Source organism: Salvelinus alpinus, chromosome 21 (genome assembly GCF_045679555.1).
Source record: "Salvelinus alpinus chromosome 21, SLU_Salpinus.1, whole genome shotgun sequence".
Taxonomy (NCBI): Eukaryota; Metazoa; Chordata; class Actinopteri; order Salmoniformes; family Salmonidae; genus Salvelinus; species Salvelinus alpinus.
Window position 1 is genome coordinate 141,492 of NC_092106.1, and position 25,648 is coordinate 167,139.

Sequence of the window (25,648 nt, forward strand, 5' to 3'; positions counted from 1 at the left end):
TTCAAATCAAATCAAATTTTATTTGTCACATACACATGGTTAGCAGATGTTAATGCGAGTGTAGCGAAATGCTTGTGCTTCTAGTTCCGACAATGCAGTAATAACCAACAAGTAATCTAACCTAACAATTCCACAACTACTACCTTATACACACAAGTGTAAAGGGATAAAGAATATGTACATAAAGATATATGAATGAGTGATGGTACAGAACGGCATAGGCAAGATGCAGTAGATGGTATAGAGTACAGTATATACATATGAGATGAGTACTGTAGGGTATGTAAACATAAAGTGGAATAGTTTAAAGTGGCTAGTGATACATGTATTACATAAAGATGGCAAGATGCAGTAGATGATATAGAGTACAGTATATACATATACATATGAGATGGGTAATGTAGGGTATGTAAACATTATATTAAGTGGCATTGTTTAAAGTGGCTAGTGGTACATTTTTACATAATTTCCATCAATTCCCATTTTTAAAGTGGCTGGAGTTGAGTCAGTATGTTGGCAGCGGCCGCTAAATGTTAGTGGTGGCTGTTTAACAGTCTGATGGCCTTGAGATAGAAGCTGTTTTTCAGTCTCTCGGTCCCTGCTTTGATGCACCTGTACTGACCTCGCCTTCTGGATGATAGCGGGGTGAACAGGCAGTGGCTTGGGTGGTTGTTGTCCTTGATGATCTTTATGGCCTTCCTGTGACATCGGGTGGTGTAGGTGTCCTGGAGGGCAGGTAGTTTGCCCCCGGTGATGCGTTCTGCAGACCTCACTACCCTCTGGAGAGCCTTACGGTTGTGTGCGGAGCAGTTGCCGTACCAGGCGGTGATACAGCCCGACAGGATGCTCTCGATTGTGCATCTGTAGAAGTTTGTGAGTGCTTTTGGTGACAAGCCGAATTTCTTCAGCCTCCTGAGGTTGAAGAGCCGCTGCTGCGCCTTCTTCACAACGCTGTCTGTGTGGGTGGACCAATTCAGTTTGTCCGTGATGTGTACACCGAGGAACTTAAATCTTTCCACCTTCTCCACTACTGACCCGTCGATGTGGATAGGGGGGTGCTCCCTCTGCTGTTTCCTGAAGTCCACAATCATCTCCTTTGTTTTGTTGACGTTGAGTGTGAGGTTATTTTCCTGACACCACACTCCGAGGGCCCTCACCTCCTCCCTGTAGGCCGTCTCGTCGTTGTTGGTAATCAAGCCTACCACTGTAGTGTCATCCGCAAACTTGATGATTGAGTTGGAGGCGTGCATGGCCACGCAGTCATGGGTGAACAGGGAGTACAGGAGAGGGCTCAGAACGCACCCTTGTGGGGCCCCAGTGTTGAGGATCAGCGGGGTGGAGATGTTGTTACCTACCCTCACCACCTGGGGGGCGGCCCGTCAGGAAGTCCAGGACCCAGTTGCACAGGGCGGGGTCGAGACCCAGGGTCTCAAGCTTGATGACGAGTTTGGAGGGTACTATGGTGTTAAATGCTGAGCTGTAGTCGATGAACAGCATTCTCACATAGGTATTCCTCTTGTCCAGATGGGTTAGGGCAGTGTGCAGTGTGGTTGCGATTGCGTCGTCTGTGGAACTATTGGGTCGGTAAGCAAATTGGAGTGGGTCTAGGGTGTCCGGTAGGGTGGAGGTGATATGGTCCTTGACTAGTCTCTCAAAGCACTTCATGATGACGGAAGTGAGTGCTACGGGGCGGTAGTCGTTTAGCTCAGTTACCTTAGCTTTCTTGGGAACAGGAACAATGGTGGCCCTCTTGAAGCATGTGGGAACAGCAGACTGGGATAAGGATTGATTGAATATGTCCGTAAACACACCAGCCAGCTGGTCTGCGCATGCTCTGAGGACGCGGCTGGGAATGCCGTCTGGGCCTGCAGCCTTGCGAGGGTTAACACGTTTAAATATTTTACTCACCTCGGCTGCAGTGAAGGAGAGCCCGCAGATTTTGGTAGCGGGCCGTGTCAGTGGCACTGTATTGTCCTCAAAGCGAGCAAAAAAGTTATTTAGCCTGTCTGGGAGCAAGACATCCTGGTCCGCGACGGGGCTGGTTTTCTTTTTGTAATCCGTGATTGACTGTAGACCCTGCCACCTACCTCTTGTGTCTGAGCTGTTGAATTGCGACTCTATTTTGTCTCTGTACTGGGACTTAGCCTGTTTGATTGCCTTGCGGAGAGAATAGCTACACTGTTTGCAATGCGGAACATATTCCAATCCGCGTGATCGAAGCAGTCTTGAAGCGTGGAATCAGATTGGTCGGACCAGCGTTGAACAGACCTGAGCGCGGGAGCTTGTTGTTTTAGTTTCTGTTTGTAGGCTGGAATCAACAAAATGGAGTCGTGGTCAGCTTTTCCGAAAGGAGGGCGGGGGAGGGCCTTATATGCGTCGCGGAAGTTAGTATAACAATGATCCAGGGTTTTACCAGCCCTGGTAGCACAATCGATATGCTGATAGAATTTAGGGAGTTTTGTTTTTAGATTAGCCTTGTTAAAATCCCCAGCTACGATGAATGGCTGTGATTATAATCGAAGAGAATTCCCTTGGTAGATAATGCGGTCGACATTTGATTGTGAGGAGTTCTAGATCAGGTGAACAGAATGACTTGAGTTCCTGTATGTTGTTATGATCACACCACGTCTCGTTAATCATAAGGCATACACCCCCGCCCCTCTTCTTACCAGAAAGATGTATGTTTCTGTCGGCGCGATGCGTGAAGAAACCAGCTGGCTGCACCGACTCCGTTAGCGTCTCTTGAGTTAGCCATGTTTCCGTGAAGCAGAGAACGTTGCAATCCCTGATGTCTCTCTGGAATGTTACCCGTGCTCGGATTTCATCAACCTTATTGTCAAGAGACTGGACATTGGCGAGTAGTATGCTAGGGAGTGGAGCGCGATGTGCCCGTCTCCGAAGCCTGACCAGGAGACCGCTACGTTTGCCCCTTTTACGGCGTCGCATAGGGTCGCCGGCTGGGATCAGATCCATTGTATTGGGTGGAAGGCAAAACACTGGATCCGTTTCAGGAAAGTCATATTCCTGGTAGGAACGATGGTGAGTTGACGTTAATCGTATATTCAGTAGTTCCTCCCGACTGTATGTAATGAAACCTAAGATTACCTGGGGTACCAATGTAAGAAATAACACATAAAAAAACAAAATACTGCATATTTTCCAAGGAACGCGAAGCGAGGCGGCCATCTTGGTCGGCGCCGGAAGTTACAGGGCCCAGATTTCAGGGGCTTCCGTTGACCCACATCAGTCCCTACCTTTCTGTCCCTCAAAACCGTTGGATCCCGGGCCGCCAGTGAAGCCAGGAAGGCCTGGTTGACCGGGTGCGCCTACGGGTCCGGGAGGAGGTGGGATCATCAATGGAGTGATCACATTCCCATTTTCTCCTTTTGGACCTGTGGATGAAAGAACAAATGTCCAGAGAGACAAAGAGAGGAGGGTATGTGGGTTAAGCTGCTGTGTCAATAGAAATACAATTACTAGAAGGGAGAAAGCTTCCCAGATCAAGGCAATAGCAATGTCCGTACTAGTAATTCTATTTATATGGCTGTTTCAATGACATTGTCCCTACTGATGCTGGATCTACTGCTTTATAAAAATGTTCATTCTGCATCAATCTGTATCACTCATGTTTAATGTTAATTATGCTGGTGATGGTCACTTTCATGAGGAGCTGACCTGCAACTCCTTGCAGTCCCTTGGTTCCTTTGGGTCCTGTGGGCCCACATGTTCCTGTGGAACCGGAGTGTCCTGGGACCCCCATCATCCCCGAAGCTCCTCTCTCACCTGGGCGACAACACCAAGTTTGGGGTTAATTTGAATTGAGGTCAGACAATTCAGTAAGTAAAGTGAAATTCCAATTCAATGAATGCCATCCCTTTAAATACAGTGTACCTTGAATTAGAATTTTCTCGACAGACTCATAATATATTGAGAGAAGGGGTTCAGAATATTAGGGATCAATGACAGAAAGCCATACAAATATATGCATATTGTATATTTTTCAGCACCAATTGGTAGATTACCTACTTCATAAAAAAGAGAGCCTTTACGCAGAGAATATATTTGTGAATAATTTCCCACTGAACACAACTTGTCATTTCAACGTTCGATAATTGGGTAATATTTGATAATCAATGAGGTTACAAATCTATATTCTCCCTCTCAAAAAGACAGCCAATAGTTAGTTGACTTTCCAATCTGTTACCACTAGGCTTTCAACCATCGAAAAGCACAACCAAATTCCAATGGAAAAACCATGTCTGATTATTGGTTTAGTTGTCACCCAAACGTCTATCACTGCGCTTTCAACCATTTTAAATCATAGCAAAGTTCAAATGGGAATACAATGTCAGATATTTTGTTTATCTATTTTATACAACAGATTCACGTTATCACTGTGCTTAATCTAATAGCAGAACCAAGTGACCTGGATTGCAGTTGAGATTACATTGAAAGTACATGGCTCAAGTGATCAATGCCGTTCGAGATTCTGCACAGATTATTACAGCAATTGTGAATATGTCCACAGACCTGCAACGACCTATGCATGCTATCGTGAAAATTCACACTTTATATGATTTCATAAGGAGAAATGTAAAGTTACAGTAACCACAAAATGTGGCCATGGATCCGTTACTAATTTTAACTTCTAGTTCCTCCCAAACCCGGATCCGGGAGCACCCCCCACCAGTAAAAAAGCTGACTAGCATAGCCTAGCATAGCGTCACAAGTAAATACTAGCATCTAAATATCATTAAATCACAAGTCCAAGACACCAGATGAAAGATACACTTCTTGTGAATCTAGCCACCATTTCTGATTTTTAAAATGTTTTACAGGGAAGACACAATATGTAAATCTATTAGCTAACCACGTTAGCAAAAGACACAATTTTTCTTACTCCACCATTTTTTCACTCCATCAGTAGCTATCACCAATTCGACCAAATAAAGAAATAAATAGCCACTAACCAAGAAAAAACTTCATCAGATGACAGTCTGATAACATATTTATTGTATAGCATATGTTTTGTTAGAAAAATGTGCATATTTCAGGTATAAATCATAGTTTACCATTGCAGCCACCATCACAACTCGACTAGAATAACTACAGAGAGCAACGTGTATTACCTAATTACTCATCATAAAACATTTCTTAAAAATACACAGCGTACAGCAATTGAAAGACACAGATCTTGTGAATCCAGACAATATTTCAGATTTTCTAAGTGTTTTACAGCGAAAACACAATATATCGTTATATTAGCATACCACATGTGCAAATATTACCGCAGCATTGATTCAAGGCAAAAAGAGCGATAACGTTATCACCACCAAAATATATTAATTTTTTCACTAACCTTCTCAGAATTCTTCAGATGACACTCCTGTAACATCATATTACAACATACGTATAGAGTTTGTTCGAAAATGTGCATATTTAGCCACAAAAACCGTGGTTATACAATGAGAAAAGTAGCCAAACTGGCCAGAAAATGTTGGGCGCCATCTTGGAGAGTGACTTAGTCTAATCAATAAATAATCATAAACTTGACTAAAAAATACAGCGTGGACAGCAATTGAAAGACAAATTAGTTCTTAATGCAATCGCTGAATTACATTTTTAAAATTAACCTTACTGCGCAATACAGGGTGCGCCAAAGCAAAGCTACCCCAAAAAAAATGGCGGCTTATGCGTTTAACATTTTTCAACAGAACAATGATTTATCAGCATAAATAGTTCTTACTATTAGCTGAGCTTCCATCAGAATCTTGTGTCCTTTCTCCGGTCTAATCGTCTTTTGGTCGAAAGATGTCCTCTTGTCCTGTCGAAATGGCCACTAACGTTCGGCATGTACCGGAAAAGTGTCCAACTCTTGAAAGTGCGTCACAAAGAAATGCCAGAAAATCGCAATAAACTGCTATAAACTGCTATAAGTCGGTTTAAATTAACTACCTTATGATGTCTTTAACACCTATAACGAATAAAAACATGACCGGGGATATAGAACTTGCTAAACCAAAGCTTGGAAGGAGGCCAGTCCGACGTCCATCGTGCGTCAAGCGCAGGGCAGAAAAGAAAGGTACTTCCGCAATTTGGGTTTATATAAAGTCCCAGATTGTGCAATCGACCCCATTCAAATTGTCACCACTTACTGACATCTAGAGGAAGGCGTAGGCAGTGTTTGTAGCCCCACAGCATTCACAGGGACTTATAAACTGACCTGGGAACAGAGGCCAAGATTTCTGAAATCTCACTCCCTGGCAGGAAAAGTGCTGTAGAATGAGTTCTGTTCCACCCACAGACATAATTCAAACGGTTTTAGAAACTAGAGATTGTTTTCTATCCAATAGTAATAATAATATGCATATTGTACGAGCAAGAATTGAGTACGAGGCAGTTTAATTTGGAAATGTAAAAAAAAAAATAGTGCTAACAGCTCCCCCTATTGACAAAAGGATTTATGGTTGTATGTTACATTTGTTTGTAAGATAGCCTTAACTTTAGGCTATTTACTGTACTACAAAAGTAATATTGAATTGTGTGTGGTTAACAACGCAAACAATTCAATATCACTGCCACTGACTGGGTGATAATGTTTTTAATTAGGTCAACACTCATAAGGCCATGGTGCCGGACAGTATTCCAGGGCGCGTTCTCAGAGCATGCGCAGAACAGCTGGCAGGCATATTCACAGTCATTTTCAACCTCTTCTTGTGCCACTCTGCAATCCCCACATCTCAAGCTGACCACCATCATTCCTGTCCCAAGAACTCTAAAGCTTGGGACCCTGGGACCGAACACCTCCCTCCACAACTGGATCCTGGACTTCCTGATGGGCCAACTCCAGGTGGTGAGGGTAGGCAACATCACTTCTGCCACGCTGACCCTCAACCCAGATGCCACACAGGGGTGTGTGCGTAGTCCCCTCCTGTACACCCTGTTCGAACAACGGCTGCTTGGCCAAGCACGACTACAACGGTGGTAGGCCTGTTGGCCTGGCAGTGTGGTTGATCTCTCCCTCAACGCCAGTAAGACCAAGGAGCTGATTGTGGACAACAGGAAACGGGGGGCGAGCATGCCCCCATCCACATCGACGGGGCAGCAGTGGAGCGGGTCGAGAGCTTCAAGTTCCTAGGTGTCCAGTGCCCTCAGGAGGTTGAAAAGATTTGTCATGGGCCCTCACATCCTCAAAAATTTGTACAGCTGCACCATTGAGAGCCCCTTGACTGGCTGCATCACTGCTTGGTATGGCAACTGCACAGCCCTCGCTCATATTGGCGCTACAGAGGGTGGTAAGGGCAGCCCAGTACATCACTGGGGTTGAGCTCCCTGCCATCCAGGACCTTTATATCAGGCGATGTGAGAGGAAGGCCCGGAAAATTGTTAAAGACTCCAGCCACCTAAGCCATAGACTGTTCACTTTGCTTCCGCACGGCAAGCGGTACCGGAGCAACAAGTCTGGCACCAACAGGCTCCTCTGAACAGCTTCTATCCCCAAGCCATAAGACTGATAAATAGCTAACAAAATGGAAATCTGCATTGACCCTTCTATTTGATTTTGGATTTTTGCACTGTTAGCTAAGACCTCGCAAACTCCACACACTCACACACACTCCAACACACACAAACGCACTTAATTTGCTCACCCACACACATAACACGCACACACACTCAAATACAATCATCATATACGCTGCTGCTACTCAGTTTATCATATATCCTGATGCCTAGTCACATTACCCCTATACATATCTAACCTTACCACTCCAGTGTCCCTGCACATTGTAAATATGGTATTGGCACTGACTTTATACATAGCTTACTTACTTTCTCGTGTTCTATTTCTTGTATGGTTTTGGTCTACTTTACTTTTTTATTTATTTGTTATAGTACTACTGATATTGATTACTGCATTGTTGGGAAAGAGCAAGCAAGAAAGGCATTTCACTGTACTTGTGCATGTGACAAAAACTTGAAACTTAAATATAATTACATTTGAAATTAACCAGAGCTTGAAACGTTAGGCCTATTGTATTGTCTTTTTTAAATTCTGTGTTGAATTGAAACAATAGCTTTTGATGACTTTGCAAATACTATTTAGGTCTAAATTGCATCCTTGATGATGTATCAGTGATAAAGTATGGTCAAATTTAATTTGCTTTGTTAAATCTAACCTTTTGAATGATTTCGATAGATACAGTGAACAATCATTCTCACGATCGCACATTGGTAATAGTCAGTGACAAATATCATAGCTAAGCAGGGCTTGGCTAAAACCGTGGATGTGAGGCCAAAGGTTAGCTGTAGATAGATCAATTCTCCAGTAGGAGGTGCTGCTCAGTCAATTTTCTTTCTTCTGATAGTGGATATAATGTTGAAGATCTAGTTAGATTTTTTTCAATTTTTTTACCCCTTTTTCTCCCCAATTTCATGATATCCAATCGCTGCAACTGCAGTACGGACTCGGGAGAGGCAAGGGCGAGAGCCATGCGTCCTCCGAAACACGACCCTGCCAAGCTGCACTGCTTCTTGACACACTGTTCGGTTAACCAAGAAGCCAGCTGCACCAATGTGTTGGAGGGAACACTGAACTGGCGACCGTGTCAGCGTGCATGCGCCTGGCCTGCCACAGGAGTCGCTAGAGCGCGATGGGACAAGAACATCCCGGCCGGCCAAACCCTCCCCTAACCTGGACAATGCTGGGCCAATTGTGCGTCGCCTCATGGGTCTCCCGGGATCGAACCCGGATCTGTAGTGACGCCTCAAGCACTGCAGTGCCTTAGACCGCAGCGCCACTCGGGAGGCCCTGACATTGTTTTAAAAGTACAAATTCAACATATTTTAGAAAGGTTTATCTATGTTGAAATGTGGTTACCATGATGACATAATCCTGTGGTTGAACTTTCACCCTCAAAACAATGTTGACGACTTTTTTCAAATCTAATGTATTTTCCACGTAGATTCCACCTCACAATACGTTGACAAATTACGTCAAAACAACATTGATTCAACCAGTTTGTGCCTAGTGGGTTGTTTAAAGTCAAATCACATTTTATTTGTCACATGCGCAGAATACAAAAGGTGTAGACCTTACCGTGACATGCTTACTTACAAGTCTTTAACCAACAATGCAGTTCAAGAAATAGAGTTAAGAATATATTTACATTTTTTTATTTTTTTAAATAAAAATGAACAATAAAATAACAATAACGAGGCTATATACAGGAGGTACCGGTACCGAGTCAATGTGCGGCGGTACAGGTTAGTCAAAGTCATTTGTACATGTAAGTAGGGGTAAAGTGACTATGCAAAGATAATAAACAGCGAGTAGCAGCAGTGTAAAGACAACGGGGGTGGCCATCCTGAAAGTTGTCATTTTCAGTTGTTCAATCCATGAAATATTAGAAGTGGACAAAAGTTTACAATAAGGGTTGAACAATAGTCCTATACATCTACCTCACTGATCATGGAACTGTAATGGCAATGGTCTAGTCGTCCAAACCGTGCGCCAGGCTCCGGGTTTAAACAGAATTACATGATGATTTAAAGTAGGCAACAAAAGAATGTAGGTTACAAATTGAAAGAAACTAACACTGACGTTGCATTCGGCGCTACTGCGCACAGCTTTCCATTGGTTACAGAAGTCTATTTAGCTTGCGTCTCCAAATTTCATCCCCGCAAACTATGAGGCCATACAATTAAATTAATGATCTGAATAATGGCACAGCTATTTATAGCCTAGGCTACTTGACTGTGGGTGGAAAAGGGGCCGAAATACCTGTAATGTTGATTTGATTTTCAGTTTACTGCCATATGACTGATTTCACATTAGTCTCCAGTGATCATAAGGATAAAGAATCCAAAGCAATCCAAAGCTATGCTTTCTCGATATTTCTATTTATCATCCCCTTCTCCAAACATATTAAGCCTACTCATTTACCTCATTTAATAGCCCTTATCAATGTATACATTAGGTGGCCTGGCAGACATCTCAGATTGGATGTCGGCCCACGACCTCAAGCTCAACCTCAACAAAACAGAGCTGCTCTTTCTCTTGGGAAAAGCCTGCTCCAAGACCTCTCCATCACGGTAGAAAACTCCACGGTGTCCCCCTCCCAGAGTGCAAAGAACCTTGGAGTGACTCTGGACAATACCCTGTCGTTCTCTGCAAACATCAAAGCAGTGACTCGCTCCTGCAGGTTCCTGCTCTACAACATCCATAGAGCACGACCTTTCGTCACACAGGAAGCAGCTCAGGTCCTAATCCAGGCACTTGTCATTTCCCATCTAGAATACTGCAACGCTGTTGGCTGGGCTCCCCGCTTGTGACATCAAATCCCTGCAATTTATCCAGAATGCCGCAGTCCGCCTGGTGTTCAACTTTCCTAAGTTCTCCCATGTCACCCGGCTCCTCCACTGGCTTCCAGTCGAAGCTCGCATCATCTTCAAGACGCTGGTGCTTGCCAACAGAGCAGCAAGGAGAACTGCACCTCCTTACCGTCAGGCTATGCTCAAAACCCACATCCCTACCCGAGCAATCCGTTCCCCCACCTCTCGTCTCTTGGTCTCTTCAAGCTCCTGCTCAGCCCAGTCAAAGCTCTTCTCTGTCCTGGCACCCCAATGGTGAAACAAGCTTCCCCCTAAAGTCAGGATAGTGGAGACCCTGCCCATCTTTCGAAAAAGTCTGAAACCCTACCGCTTTGAAGAGTATCTTAAATAACTCACGGCGCATCCAATGCCGCCACCCAAAAAAGTAACAAAATGTTCGCCCACTAGCACTGAATGATAAATACTTTGTGAGGGAAAATATACCTGATACGATTGTGACGTGTTGTTGTCTCACCTAGCTACACTATATATACAAAAGTATGTGGACATCCCTTCTAACCCGTTGCCGACAGGTGTATAAAACCGAGCACACAGCCATGCGATCTCCATAGACAAAACACTGGCCTTACTGAAGAGCTCAGTGACTATCAACGTGGCACCGTCATAGGATGCCACCTTTCCAACAAGTCAGTTTGTCAAATTTCATCAACTGTAAGTGCTGTTATTGTGAAGTGGAAACGTCGAGGAACAACAAAAGCTCAGCTGTGAAGTGGTAGGCCACACAAGCTCACAGAAAGGGACTGCTGAGTGCTGAAGTGAGTAGAACATAAAAATCGTCTGTCCTCCGTTGCAACACTCACTACCGAGTTCCAAACTGCCTCTGGAAGCAAAGTCAGCACAATAACTGTTCGTCGGGAGCTACATGAAATGGATTTCCATGGCCGAGCAGCCACACACAAGCCTAAGATCACTATGCTCAACGCCAAGCATCGGCTGGAGTGGTGTAAAGCTCGCCACCATTGGACTCTGGAGCAGTGGAAACACGTTCTCTGGAGTGATGAATCACGCTTCACCATCTGGCAGTCCGACGGACTAATCTGGGTATGCCAGGAGAACGCTACCTGGTTTGTCGAGATCGGTGTGGAAGAACTTGACTGGCCTGCACAGAGCCCTGACATCAACCCCATCGAACACCTTTGAGATAAATTGGAACGCCTACTATGAGCAGGCCTAATCGCCCAACAACAGTGCCCGACCTCACTAATGCTCTTGTGGCTGAATGGATGCAAGTCCCTGCAGCAATGTTCCAACATCTAGTGGAAAGCCTTCCCAGAAGAGTGGAGGCTGTGATAGCAGCAAAGTGGGGACCAACTCCATATTAATCCCCATGATTTTGGAATTAGATGTTTGACAAGCAGGTGTCCACATACGCACCTATTGTACATTTCTGGGATCTCCACCCCAAATATGTACCTGGTTGGCACTGGCACATGCTTAAGTGGATCTTCCACTAAGATCAATGCGTTGTCAAACTATGAAAGCATTGGAGCATCTGAGAGGGCGGACCCTATGTTACTTTGCTATGTTACCAAGGGTAGCATCTGGCTGTATGAGGAGGCCTTTATTATACAGTCCAGGTCGTGTTTGTTTGAGCACACAACAAAAAACGTTACTAAATGTTTTGCAACAGAAAGACAAAATGAGCGTCCAGCTAGTCCCTCCCAGTTTCAATACACTTTCCTCCGTTTAGTGCCTTATGAACACAATCCAGGTCTGTCCTGTTACCTTTAGGCCCAGGTAACCCTGCGATGCCAGGCAGCCCGGGGGGGCCTGAAGCCCCCATGTCCCCTTTGAGCCCTGGTAAGCCGGGGACACCGTTGTCCCCTTCTTCACCGGTCATGGGCAGGGCAGGGCCGGAGTACCCAATGTCACCTGGTGAACCTGAAACAACATCACACACACAACTAAAGTGTTTAATTGTGACTGAGTTTGTAATAGATTTTTTTTGCAGCAACATAATAAAATACTAATAAAAAAAGACCTTTGGCAAAATGCTCTTCTCACAATGACACTTGAGAGCAAACTAACCATTTGGTTTAAATTGATGGGAGCTTCAAATACTGAAGCCCTGCATCTTATAATTTTACTCTCACATTGCGTGTCATTGCAAAATAAAAATGTTGCCCTCTATGTCCCAACATTCAAACATGCATACTACTTAGCTGGTATGAAGCAATGCATTCTAAATAGTCTGCTATATTTAAGCAATAAGGCCCAAGGGGGTGTCGTGTATATGGACCATTACCATGGCTAAGGGCTGTTCTTAGGCACTAAGCGAAGCGGAGTGCGCCTGGACACAGCTCTTAGCCGTGGTATATTGGCCATACACCACAAACTCCCGAAGTGCTTTATTGCTTTTACAAACCGGTTGCCAACATATAAAAACATTTGATTGACATATTTTCATCAAAAACATTCTTGATACATTTATATTATAAAAAAATTAATAATATATGTCTAAACAATTAACCTTTATTTTAACATGTGCCCTGTATTATACAATGTAAATATACACATATATACACATTAAAATAAAACCACACAGTCATGGGAAGCACAAATATAACATCCCCAGAAAAAGTTACATTCCTCCACCAATAAGTCCCCAATCAATACTTTAGTTTGCCAGAACGGCAACAGATCATCAAGAACATCAAGATGAAATGTATTTAGAATTTTGTTCGGGCAATACGGTGCATTAGAACTAAAAGCAGATTTACCTAGCTCGGTGGAGCCCCTAAAGAACATCAAGCGTTAACCAATCCTCTGAACGGGTTAGGCAACATAGGTGTCTATACTTCAACGGCAAAGTTAGATAAGACAGAAGTTTATGAAGTAGGGCCTTGTAAACAGATAGGCAGTAAAGTAGAGCTCTACAGATCTTTAGCATAGTCCAGACAACCTTTTGATACAGGATGCAGTGATGACTATCAAAACTGTCACCTGTAACAAAACGAAGGGCACTATGGTAGATTGCATCCAAAGGTTTAAGAGTAGTTACACTTTGCTAAATAATATCACAATAATCAAGAACAGATGAAAAGGTTGACTGTATAATCTGCGTCCTACTGCTTAGAGAAAGGCATGATCTGTTTCTGTAGAAAAAGGCCACATTAAATCTTAGTTTATTTTTTCCCAATGCAGTTAAGCCAAAACCACGGCTCGTTATTCAGAGGTGCGTTCTACAACCCTTTGAGCGCTCTCCAAGTCTCCACGTTCGGAAGTGAATATCACATAGCGCGAAATTTCAGTCACTATTTATTAGCATTTGCCCTTGTATTTCAAGATTGAAAAATATAATAACATAATGTTGTGGACCAAGCTAGCCATTAATGAATTCCCAAGATGGCATAGCAGTCAGACGTCCTTTGTCCTCGTCTTGTCGTGTCCCGTATATATATATATATATTTACACCTTTCTTCGCATATCTTTTATATATTTTATTTTCCAAAAACTCAACTTCAAAACACTCTCCTGCAACCCGCCTTACCAATTAAAAAAAAAGAAAGTATTATTTACCTCAAATCTGAAATCCACAATAGAAGCTAGCCAGAAGCTAGCCAGTTAGCCAGTGGCTAAAAACAGACCTCCAACCTATGCTAGCTTGCTACCGATGGCCCGGCTAGCTGTCTGAATCGCCGTGAACCCCAACCAACCTCTACTCACTGGACCCTAATGATCACTCGACTAAGCATGCCTCTCCTTAATGTCAATATGCCTTGTCCATTGCTGTTCTGTTTAGTGTTTATTGGCTTATTTCATTGTAGAGCCTCTAGCCCTGCTCACTATACCTTATCCAACCTTTCAGTTCCACCACCCACAAATGCGATGACATCACCTGGTTTCAATGATGTTTCTAGAGGCAATATCTCTCTCATCATCACTCAATACCTAGGTTTACCTCCACTGTATTCACATCCTACCTGTCTTTACATTATACCTTGAAGCTATTTTATCGCCCCCAGAAACCTCCTTTTACTCTCTGTTCCAGACGTTCTAGACGACCAATTCTCATAGCTTTTAGCCGTACCCTTATCCTACTCCTCCTCTGTTCCTCTGGTGATGTAGAGGTGAATCCAGGCCCTGCAGTGCCTATCTCCACTCCTATTCCCCAGGCGCTCTCTTTTGATGACTTCTGTAACCGTAATAGCCTTGGTTTCATGCATGTTAACATTAGAAGCCTCCTCCCTAAGTTTGTTTTATTCACTGCTTTAGCACACTCTGCCAACCCGGATGTTCTAGCCGTGTCTGAATCCTGGCTTAGGAAGACCACCAAAAATTCTGACATTTTCATCCCTAACTACAACATTTTCAGACAAGATATAACGGCCAAAGGGGGCGGTGTTGCAATCTACTGCAAAGATAGCCTGCAGAGTTCTGTCCTACTATCCAAGTCTGTACCCAAACAATACTTTTAAAAATCCACCTCTCTAAAAACAAGTCTTTCACCGTTGCCGCCTGCTATAGACCTACCTCTGCCCCCAGCTGGGCTCTGGACACCATATGTGAACTGATTGCCCCCCATCTATCTTCAGAGCTCGTGCTGCTAGGCGACCTAAACTGGAACATGCTTAACACCCCAGCCATCCTACAATCTAAGCTTGATGCCCTCAATCTCACACAAATTATCAATAAACCTACCAGGTACCACCCCAAAGCCGTAAACACGGGCACCCTCATAGATATCATCCTAACCAACTTGCCCTCTAAATACACCTCTGCTGTTTTCAACCAAGATCTCAGCGATCACTGCCTCATTGCCTGCATCCGTAATGGGTCAGCGGTCAAACGACCTCCACTCATCACTGTCAAACGCTCCCTGAAACACTTCAGCGAGCAGGCCTTTCTAATCGACGTGGCCGGGGTATCCTGGAAGGCTATTGATCTCATCCCGTCAGTAGAGGATGCCTGGTTATTTTTTTTTAAATGCCTTCCTCACCATCTTAAATAAGCATGCCCCATTCCAGAAATTTAGAACCAGGAACAGATATAGCCCTTGGTTCTCTCCAGACATGACTGCCCTTAACCAACACAAAAACATCCTATGGCGTTCTGCATTAGCATCGAACAGCCCCCGTGATATGCAACTTTTCAGGGAAGCTAGAAACCAATATACACAGGCAGTTAGAAAAGCCAAGGCTAGCTTTTTCAAGCAGAAATTGGCCCTCGCTTCATACTCGTCGCCAAACCCACTGGCTCCAGGCCTGATGACTCCTTGCTGTCCCCAGTCCACCTGGTTGTGCTGCTGCTCCAGTTTCAACTGTTCTGCCTGCAGCTATGGAACCCTGACCTGTTCACTGGACGTGCTAAAGTACCTTGTCCCGAACCTGCTGTTTTCGACTTTCTCTACCGCACCTGCTGTCGCTAACTCTGAATGCTCGGCTATGAAAAGCCAACTGACATTTACTCCTGAGGTGCTGACCTATTGCACCCTCTACAACCACTGTGATTCTTATTATTTGACCCTGCTGGTCATCTATGAACGTTTGAACATATTGGCCACGTACTGTTATAACCTCAACCCGGCACAGCCAGAAATGGACTGGCCACCCCTCAGAGCCTGGTTCCTCTCTAGGTTTCGTCCTAGGTTCCTGCCTTTCTAGGGAGTTTTTCCTAGCCACCGTGCTTCTACATCTGCATTGCTTGCTGTTTGGGGTTTTAGGCTGGGTTTCTGTATAGCACTTTGTGACATTGGCTGATGTACAAAGGGCTTAATAAATACATTAGATTGATTGATTTGATTGAAATAGGCTATATATTTGAAAACAATAGACTACCTGTGTTGATTTTGATCATACGCATATACAGAGCCTTCATGTAGTAATCATACCCCTTGACTTATTCCACATTTTGTTGTGTTACAGCCTGTTTTAATTTGTTTAAAAGCTGAAACAGACATACGTCAGTTAAGGCAGCCCCCCACACCTCTCTGATTGGGTTAAATGTGGAAGACACATTTCGGTTGAATGCATTCAGTTGTGCAACTGACTAGGTATTCCCTTCCTTTCCAAGATGACTTAAAACTGTAAGGACTCAGGGGTGTGAATACATGTAAATGAGATATTTAACTAAAAAATGTTTTATAAACACTGCTCAAAAAAATAAAGGGAACACTTAAACAACACAATGTAACTCCAAGTCAATCACACTTTTGTGAAATCAAACTGTCCACTTTGGAAGCAACACTGATTGACAATAAATTTCACATGCTGTTGTGCAAATGGAATAGACAAAAGGTGGAAGTTATAGGCAATTAGCAAGACACCCCCAATAAAGGAGTGGTTCTGCAGGTGGTGACCACAGACCACTTCTCAGTTCCTATGCTTCCTGGCTGATGTTTTGGTCACTTTTGAATGCTGGCGGTGCTTTCACTCTAGTGGTAGCATGAGACAACCCACACAAGTGGCTCAGGTAGTGCAGCTCATCCAGGATGGCACATCAATGCGAGCTGTGGCAAGAAGGTTTGCTGTGTCTGTCAGCGTAGTGTCCAGAGCATGGAGGCGCTACCAGGAGACAGGCCAGTACATCAGGAGACGTGGAGGAGGCCGTAGGAGGGCAACAACCCAGCAGCAGGACCGCTACCTCCGCCTTTGTGCAAGGAGGATTAGGAGGAGCACTGCCAGAGCCCTGCAAAATGACCTCCAGCAGGCCACAAATGTGCATGTGTCTGCTCAAACGGTCAGAAACAGACTCCATGAGGGTGGTATGAGGGCCCGACGTCCACAGGTGGGGGTTGTGCTTACAGCCCAACACCGTGCAGGACGTTTGGCATTTGCCAGAGAACACCAAGATTGGCAAATTCGCCACTGGCGCCCTGTGCTCTTCACAGATGAAAGCAGGTTCACACGCACATGTGACAGGCGTGACAGAGTCTGGAGACGCCGTGGAGAACATTCTGCTGCCTGCAACATCCTCCAGCATGACCGGTTTGGCGGTGGGTCAGTCATGGTGTGGGTGGCATTTCTTTGGGGGGCCGCACAGCCCTCCATGTGCTCGCCAGAGGTAGCCTGACTGCCATTAGGTACCGAGATGAGATCCTCAGACCCCTTGTGAGACCATATGCTGGTGCGGTTGGCCCTGGGTTCTTTTTAATGCAAGACAATGCTCGACCTCATCTGGCTGGAGTGTGTCAGCAGTTCCTGCAAGAGGAAGGCATTGATGCTATGGACTGGCCCGCCCGTTCCCCAGACCTGAATCCAATTGAGCACATCTGGGACAACATGTCTCGCTCCATCCACCAACGCCACGTTGCACCACAGACTGTCCAGGAGTTGGCGGATGCTTTAGTCCAGGTCTGGGAGGAGATCCCTCAGGAGACCATCCGCCACCTCATCAGGAGCATGCCCAGGCGTTGTAGGGAGGTCATACAGGCACGTGGAGGCCACACACACTACTGAGCCTCATTTTGACTTGTTTTAAGGACATTACATCAAAGTTGGATCAGCCTGTAGTGTGGTTTTCCACTTTAATTTTGAGTGTGACTCCAAATCCAGACCTCCATGGGTTGATAAATTTGATTTCCATTGATAATTTTTGTGTGATTTTGTAGTCAGCACATTCAACTATGTAAAGAAAAAAGTATTTAATAAGAATGTTTCATTCATTCAGATCTAGGATGTGTTATTTTAGTGTTCCCTTTATTTTTTTGAGCAGTGTATAAACGCATCATGCCACAATTTCAAAGGTTTTACTGAGTTACAGTTCATAGAAGGAAATCAGTCAATTGAATTAAATTCATTAGGCCCTAATCTATGTATTTCACATAACTGGGCAATGGGAGCAGCAATGGGTGGGCCTGGGAGGGCATAGGCCCACCCACTTGGGAGTTAGGCCCACCCACAGAGGAGCAAGGCCCAGCCAATCAGAATTTGTTTTTCCCCACAAAAGGGCTTTATTACAGAGAGAAATACCACCTCAGTATATTTCCCCTTGCTTCTAGCCTAGCATTAAGGTTTGCAACAACAGGGGTTTGTACAAACCTTGCTGTCTGCCTCTCCGACCTCCACAAAAATCTCGAAAATGTAATTTACACATTTTGTTGAGATTATAGAGACAGACAGAAAGGTTTGTACAAACCCCTATTGTTGCAATTATGCTGACGCATTAGTTTGCCTGGCTGGCTCAAGACAGTTGCTGTCTCATCAGGACACCATTCACTCTCTATGCAGGAGATCACATGCATTATTATGGATACAGTATTTCCAGATAAATGTCAATAGAAAACAGCTAAAACAAATGTAAATGCAGCTATTTTGCTTTAATTTCTGCAGCAGAATTTGATTTGATTTTGTTTTCTGTCGATAGCTAGCTGGCAAGATTATTTGATTTCATAGCAAGGATGCAACTCGATTTTTGTCCGGACTATTTCCTCTGGTGGAAGGATGAAATAGTATAAATTGAATTTAACTCCTCTTCGTGTTGTGCCTAAGAACAGCCCCTAGCCGTGGTATATTGGCCATATACCACACCCCTTCGGACCTTATTCCTAATGGGCACACAGAGGCACCAGAGTGAAGTTTCCCCTAGGTACAGGTCTAGGATCACCCTAATCCTAACCTTAAACATTAGTGGGGAAAATGCAAAACTGACCGAAGATCAGCTTCTAGGGGCAACTTCACCTAGCCTGGCTGACGCGACTCACGTGGTACACAGCCGAGGGAGAGCTGTGACACACTGGTCTGGACAGGAGTCCATTGTAAATGCAGTATTCGTGCAGAAATGGGTTGTGCTTCGATTGGTTCTCTCAAATACAAACAGTAGTATTGGAAATGTGCTGCACTCGGGGACTGCGTGTGGTTGTCCATGTGGGTGTTTGAGTGAGAAAGACACAGAGGAGAACCAATCAGTAAAAAAGCACAGCCCCCTTCGTTATCAACGCATCGTGCCGACAACATCAAAAGAGCCTTTCCAGACTCTGAAGTCAGGAGGAGTTAGGTGTTAGCCAGACTAAACTTCACCCTACTCCCATACAGACCGGTCATTAAAGGCGTCGACAACTGTGATTCTGACCTGGTGGTCCGTCGCGTCCGGGGAAGCCTGACTCCCCACAGTGGCCGGGCATGGACTCCTTACAGTCCATGCCTGGTAGACCGGAGGCACCTGTGTCTCCTGGGCTTCCTATAAAGAGAGGACATTCCTGGTGACAGCATTTTACTGAACCCCACTCCTTTTTGAAAAACACAACTTACAGTATATAACGAGTACAGGACAATAATATCATGTGTAATGTAACAGCAAGACCTGTCATTATGCACTGCTTGTATGTCAACTGCTCCATGGGAGGGTTTTATTCAAGCTTTCTGAGACACTGTTTTTGCATTAAAAGTGAATGGGCCTCATTCGTAAGATTTGCCTTGACCAAATGTCTAAAACAAGCCACGAGTTCCCAAAATGTGATGAAAAACAATTTATCAAATGTCTATAAACATTATAGTTATATAAATATCACATGAGCATGTTTCATTTATAAGTCATGCATTTTAATGCAACATCGAAATAAGTTAATGTCAAGTCCTAAATCATTCCATGTATGCACAATTTACGAGCAAAGTTGCGCGTAAGAAAAAACATTTAAATGTGGCCTGTGGTTTGATACAGTCCATATCTCTGGGGTTGGTATCTCTGGGGTTGGAATCACTGAGGTTATACAGTACCTGTTAGTCCAGACTGGCCCTTGGGGCCCAGAGGTCCTGGCTGAGAGGGCCCCTGAGGCCCTTGACACCCTCTGGAACCTTTCTCTCCTTTACAGCCTGGAACACCAGAGGGACCGGGCACACCTGGGCCTGGGAAACACATTCACACAAACAAAATGTCTTTGCCTCTCCATGACTCACCTCCCCAACATACACAAACATTAAATTGAGAACTGTATATTTTCCAGAATTTCAGAGAGATTATCTTGATATTGCTGCATTGTGCATTTTACTAACCTCTGGCCCCAACCTCGCCCTTCACACCCTTCAGTCCGTCCAGTCCATGCAAACCCAGTGGTCCAGGTGGACCTGGGAGGCAAAATAAGGAAATGAAAGTATGTCGATGCCAGAATCTCAAATTGATAGAAACATTTGATGTAAAATAATGTCCTTGGTTTCTAGTCTGGTCTTGAGCATGTCCCCACCTTTGAGTCCAAGGGGTCCTTGATCTCCCTTGGGCCCAGTTTGTCCAGGGGTCCCTGGGAGACCATCAGCCCCAGGTTTACCACTCGGGCCTGGGGGTCCGATCACACCTTCCCAGCAGAGAGAGGAGAGAGGGGTAAGGAGGAGAGCAGAGCTCAAACCAATCAAGGCACACTGGTGAGATCATCAACACCACTAACAAACAAAGATGAGCAAAGCCTTTGCAAAGCCCGTTGATTAGGCATTGTTTGGGGTAGTGTGCAATTAAGCGTCTTGAAGGTTAAAGTCCTCACCAGCAGGCCCTGGAGGTCCGATGGATCCTTGCGGACCAGTTAACCCTTTAGGTCCTGGAGCTCCTGAAAATCCTGGTTCACCTACATCACCTTGGTCACCCGGTGGGGCTGAGGGAGGGTGAGGGGGGCAAGTTTTACTGTACAGGTTTTTCACAGACATCATACACTGTTACTAGCGCACCTATAGCTTCCCTATTTCCCCTAGCTTGATCAGGGCACACATCAGCTATTGTGTGGTAAGTTTATAACAGGCCTGCGCTCAAATATGATTTTTCTTTCAAATACTTTGAGCATTTGATTGAGTTAGCCTGAATTTACCAGATTGGCAGGTATAATTTACCAGATCGGAGGGTTAGCACTTTTGGTACTATTCCATTAGTTCCATAGTGCCAAACAAGTTAAATCAATCACAGCCCAAATATTTGAAAGATACTATTTTAACTCAGTTCTTTACACATCTTCCGTGAGGTAGCTATATTGATAATGCCACTTAGAGGAGAGATGTGGACAATTACCTTCAAGTATCATCATTGGTGAAGAGCCAGTGTTGGAGTTATCAGCTGTCTCCAGGAGATGGTTACTAAGACCCATCTGATCTATTGTGGCAAATCCCTTAATAGCTTCTTCAAGGGAAGAAGCTCTTTTTGTCTGCATGCCCCTATCACACCCATAGATTTTTAGCTAGTGGTGGCTAAAGTTAGCAGAAGTTTGAAGTGACTGTTAAGAGAAATGAAACATGGTTTACAGTTTCTCCTGGCCCATGGACTATTTTCAGGGTGAGGAACCAACTAACATAAAGTTGTAAAATCCTGAACTTCTCTTTTAAATATGTGCTGTATCATCTCCTATCCTCTTACCAAATGCTCCAGTGTCTCCTGTAGCTCCTCTATCACCAGCCGGTCCAGGGATGCCAATGGAGTCGCCCTGTTCACCTGTAAACCAATCAACTCTCAGATCTCATTATCGCGAAGCATGAATTACACAAAACAATTATGACCTCTGCCTAACAAATCAGTCATAGTCCCTGCAGCTTTTCCCTGGTGATATGCACAACATCACAATGAGAAGAGAAAATACTGTATAAATTGTGTCTATTTGTCAATTGGAAGTACCTTTAAGACCACTGTACCCTGGGAAGCCAGGTGTGCCAGGAGATCCAGTACACCCAGATTCACCCTAAAGAGACACCAACAAAAACAGTGTTTAGTATTTTGCATGTATTTGACCCATGTCTATAATCAGACCAGTTACAGTAGGTACTCTTAACATCCATACCTGATCACCAATCTCTCCAGGGAAACCTATGATACCCCTCTGGCCAGGCAGGCCAGGTAGTCCAGGTTCACCTGAGTGTCCAGGTGTACCAGGTGGTCCTTGAGACGCCTCTATGCCAGGCCCCCCCAAAAGCCCTGGGTACCCTGGTTGACCCCTGCCTCCCGCAGGACCCTTGTCACCTGGGATGGGGTTTACAATAAACAAGACTGCAGTCACACTTGCAATTATGCTTGTTGCCAGACAAATACAAAAATGTTTTTAAAAAATTTAACCAGCGGATCTGTATGCAACACGCTTATTATATTCCAAACATTAGCCAGTGCAAATACCTAATGTTTCGACCTATATGGCTTGTGTAACAGAGTAGGTCCCTTCTCTGTCCTGCCTGGGCATGAACCCCTGACCTTCTTTACAACACTCACAAAGCAGTGTAACCAATCGCTCTACCAAAACCATGATCTTGATTGAGCAAGGGGCGACACCACTTCAAGTCTCAGGCAGGGTGATGTCACCACTCGACACTTGCTCTGGATACTACATCTGCTGCTCTTGACCCTCAGTTAAATGTAAATTCAGAAAGCATAACTACAGTGCCTTCAGAAAGTATCCATACATCCCTTTGACTCTACATTTTGCTGTGTAACAGGCTGAATTCAAAGTGGATTAAATAGATGTTTTTCTCTCACCCATCTACAGACAATACCCCATAATGACAAAGTGAAAACATGTTTTAAGAAATGTATGCAAATGCAGTGAATACGAAATACAGAAATATCTCATTTATATAAGTATTCACAACGCTTTGAGATGTCAGTCAGTACAACATTATTGGAATCCACCTGTAGCCAATTCAATTGTTTGGACATGATTTAGAAAGAAACACATATGTCTACTTAAACTATACTATGAATTCCAAGGAACTGTCCGTAGATCTCTAAGATAGAATTGGGACAGCGACACATTTTTGGTTGTTTTGGCTCTGTACTCCAGCACTTTTTGAATTGAAAGGTTACAATGACTATGTGGTTAAATTGCAGACTGTCAGCTTTCATTTATGGGTTATTTCATCCATATCAGGTGAGCCGTTTAGAAATTACAGCACTTTTTGTATGTAGTCCCCCCATTTTAGGGGACCAAAGGTATTGGGAAAAATGCACAGTCAAAAGTTTGGATACACTTTTTTTTTCTCTACATTGTAGAATAATAGTGAAGAAATCAAAACTATGAAATGACACATATAGAATTATGTAGTAACCAAAAAAAGGTTAAACAAATCAAAATATATTTTATATTTGAGATTCTTCAAAGTAGCCACTCTTTGCCTTGATGACAGCTTTGCACACTCTTTGCATTCTCTCAACTAGCTTCACCTGGAATGCTTTTCCAACAGTCTTGAAGGAGATCCCACATATGCTGAGCACTTGCTGGCTGCATTTCCTTCACTGTGCGGTCCAACTCATCCCAAACCATCTCAATTGGGTTGAGGCCGGGTGAATGTGGAAGCCAGGTCATCTAATGCAGCACTCCATCACTCTCCTTCTTAGTCAAATGTTCTGCACCTGAACATGGCAGTTAACCCACTGTTCCATTGACAATAAGAATTTGTTCTTAATTTACTTGCCTAGATAAATAAAGGTAAAATATGTTTTTATAAAAGTGTAAACCAGATGGGATGGCGTATTGCCGTGCTGGTTAAAACTTCTTCAGGCTAGGATCTATTTTTCTCCACTTCCTGTCTGACTGACGTTCCCTGTTGCTCAGGCCCTGAAGCCAGGATATGCATATGATTGGTACCATTTTAAAGACACTCTGAAGTTTGTATAAATGTTAAAATATATCTATATATTTTTTGAGAGCCCATGCTCTTACAATGGAAAGTATAGGTGCATATCCAAATCCAGCTCCCAGATTGCAAATGCTATGGCTTCCACTAGATCGTAGTTCAAGGTTTCAGGCTTGTTTCTTCCAAAACAAGGAAGAATAATGAGATTTAGTACTGGGATACAGACTTGGAAATTAGTGTATGCGCGTGCGACGAAGAGGACGCACACCTGCTAATATCGCTTTCCAATTGAACATACTTCTTTCTGTATGAAATTTAGTTACATTTTAGGGTATCTGAGGATTAAATAGAAACGTTTAGCGGTAGCTTTTTGGATTCCTTTCTCTGCATGTTGAACGAGTGGATTACTCAAATTGATGGCGCCAACTAAACTGACTTTTTGGGATATAACGAAGGATTTTATCTAACAAAATGACAAAAAGTAAGTGAATATTCAATCGCTATTTGTGAATTTATGAAACCTGTGCTGATGGATAAATATGATGATGTGGGGCGCCGTCCTCAAACAATTGCATGGCATGCTTTCGCTGTAAAGCCTATTGTAAATCGGACAGTGCAGTTAGAATAACAAGAATTTCACCGGAAGTTGTCGACAGGTGTCCTGCTAGCCCTAAGAAGTTTTAGGTGTGCCTTGTATTCTAAATAAATCACAGACAGTGTCACGAGCAAAGCACCTCCTCCTCCATACTTCACGGTGGGAACCACACATGCGGAGATCATCCGTTCACCTACTCTGTGTCTTCAAAGACACGGTGTTTGGAACCAAAAATGTCAAATTTGACCAGTGGTTCCAAACTGTTTATAGTCCCGTACCCCTTCAAACATTCAACCTCCAGCTGCGTACCCCCTCTAGCACCAGGGTCAGCGCACTCTGAAATGTTTTTTTTTTTTTCATCATTGTAAGCCTGCCACACACACGCAATATACGATACATTTATTAAACATAAGAATGAGTGTGAGTTTTTGTCACAACCCGGCTCGTGGGAAGTGACAGACCTCTTACAGGACCAGGGCACAAATAATAATAATAAATAATAAATAATATCAAATAAAATCTTCACAGAACCGCTTATTGCAATTTCGATGAGGCTCTCTTGTTCAGATATCGGTAAGTGGACTGGAGGCAGGGCATGAAAGGGATAACAAATCCAGTTGTTTGTGTCATCCGTTTCGGGAAAGTATTTGCGTAATTGCGCACCCAACTCACTCAGGTGCTTCGCTATATCACATTTGACATTGTCCGTAAGCTTGAGTTCAATTGCACACAACAAATCATACAATGATGTAAAGACCTGTGGCCTACCTTGCCCACCCAGGTATGCCAGTCGCGTGAGAACTTGTCATCATATAGTATGGGGCTTGCCTGTCCTAGCCACTCGGTAGCTCACCATATAAGAGGCTTCTAGCCCCTTCTTATTAATGGTATCTGTTGCTTTTATACATGTATTGCTACTCGAAAGTCATCTTAATTCTCACTCAAAAAACTCCTATGTCTTATTTTTCCAATTGGCATGTTTTGTTTCTAAATGTCTGCGCAAGAGTGAATGTTTCATTGAGTTATGAGATAGTACTTTTGCAGATATAACACACTGTACCTGAGGAAATGCACTACTCCCAATATAAGTGAACTCCAAATCAATGTTGTTTTCGTAGTTCTCATCATATTTGCGCCTCTTCGATGGTCCAACGTCCCTGTCTGTTATTCAGTGCTTTCCCGGGTGAGAGGGCA

At 44.0% G+C, this 25,648-nt stretch overlaps 1 protein-coding gene across 2 annotated transcripts in view; it reads right to left on the minus strand.

The window, feature by feature from the left end:
• col4a4 (collagen, type IV, alpha 4) overlaps positions 1–25,648 on the minus strand; it is a 170,289-nt gene that overhangs the window by 8,978 nt on the left and 135,663 nt on the right. For both annotated transcript variants that reach the window (XM_071356391.1, XM_071356390.1), the window contains exons 33-43: positions 22,077–22,255; positions 21,914–21,977; positions 21,659–21,733; positions 20,802–20,909; positions 20,511–20,618; positions 20,323–20,394; positions 20,047–20,175; positions 19,403–19,510; positions 12,118–12,273; positions 3,676–3,783; positions 3,255–3,392 (exon numbers count right to left, since the gene is read on the minus strand). In XM_071356391.1, coding sequence (XP_071212492.1) covers positions 3,255–3,392; positions 3,676–3,783; positions 12,118–12,273; positions 19,403–19,510; positions 20,047–20,175; positions 20,323–20,394; positions 20,511–20,618; positions 20,802–20,909; positions 21,659–21,733; positions 21,914–21,977; positions 22,077–22,255 — 1,245 coding nt within the window. The remainder of the gene's footprint in view (positions 1–3,254; positions 3,393–3,675; positions 3,784–12,117; positions 12,274–19,402; positions 19,511–20,046; positions 20,176–20,322; positions 20,395–20,510; positions 20,619–20,801; positions 20,910–21,658; positions 21,734–21,913; positions 21,978–22,076; positions 22,256–25,648) is intronic.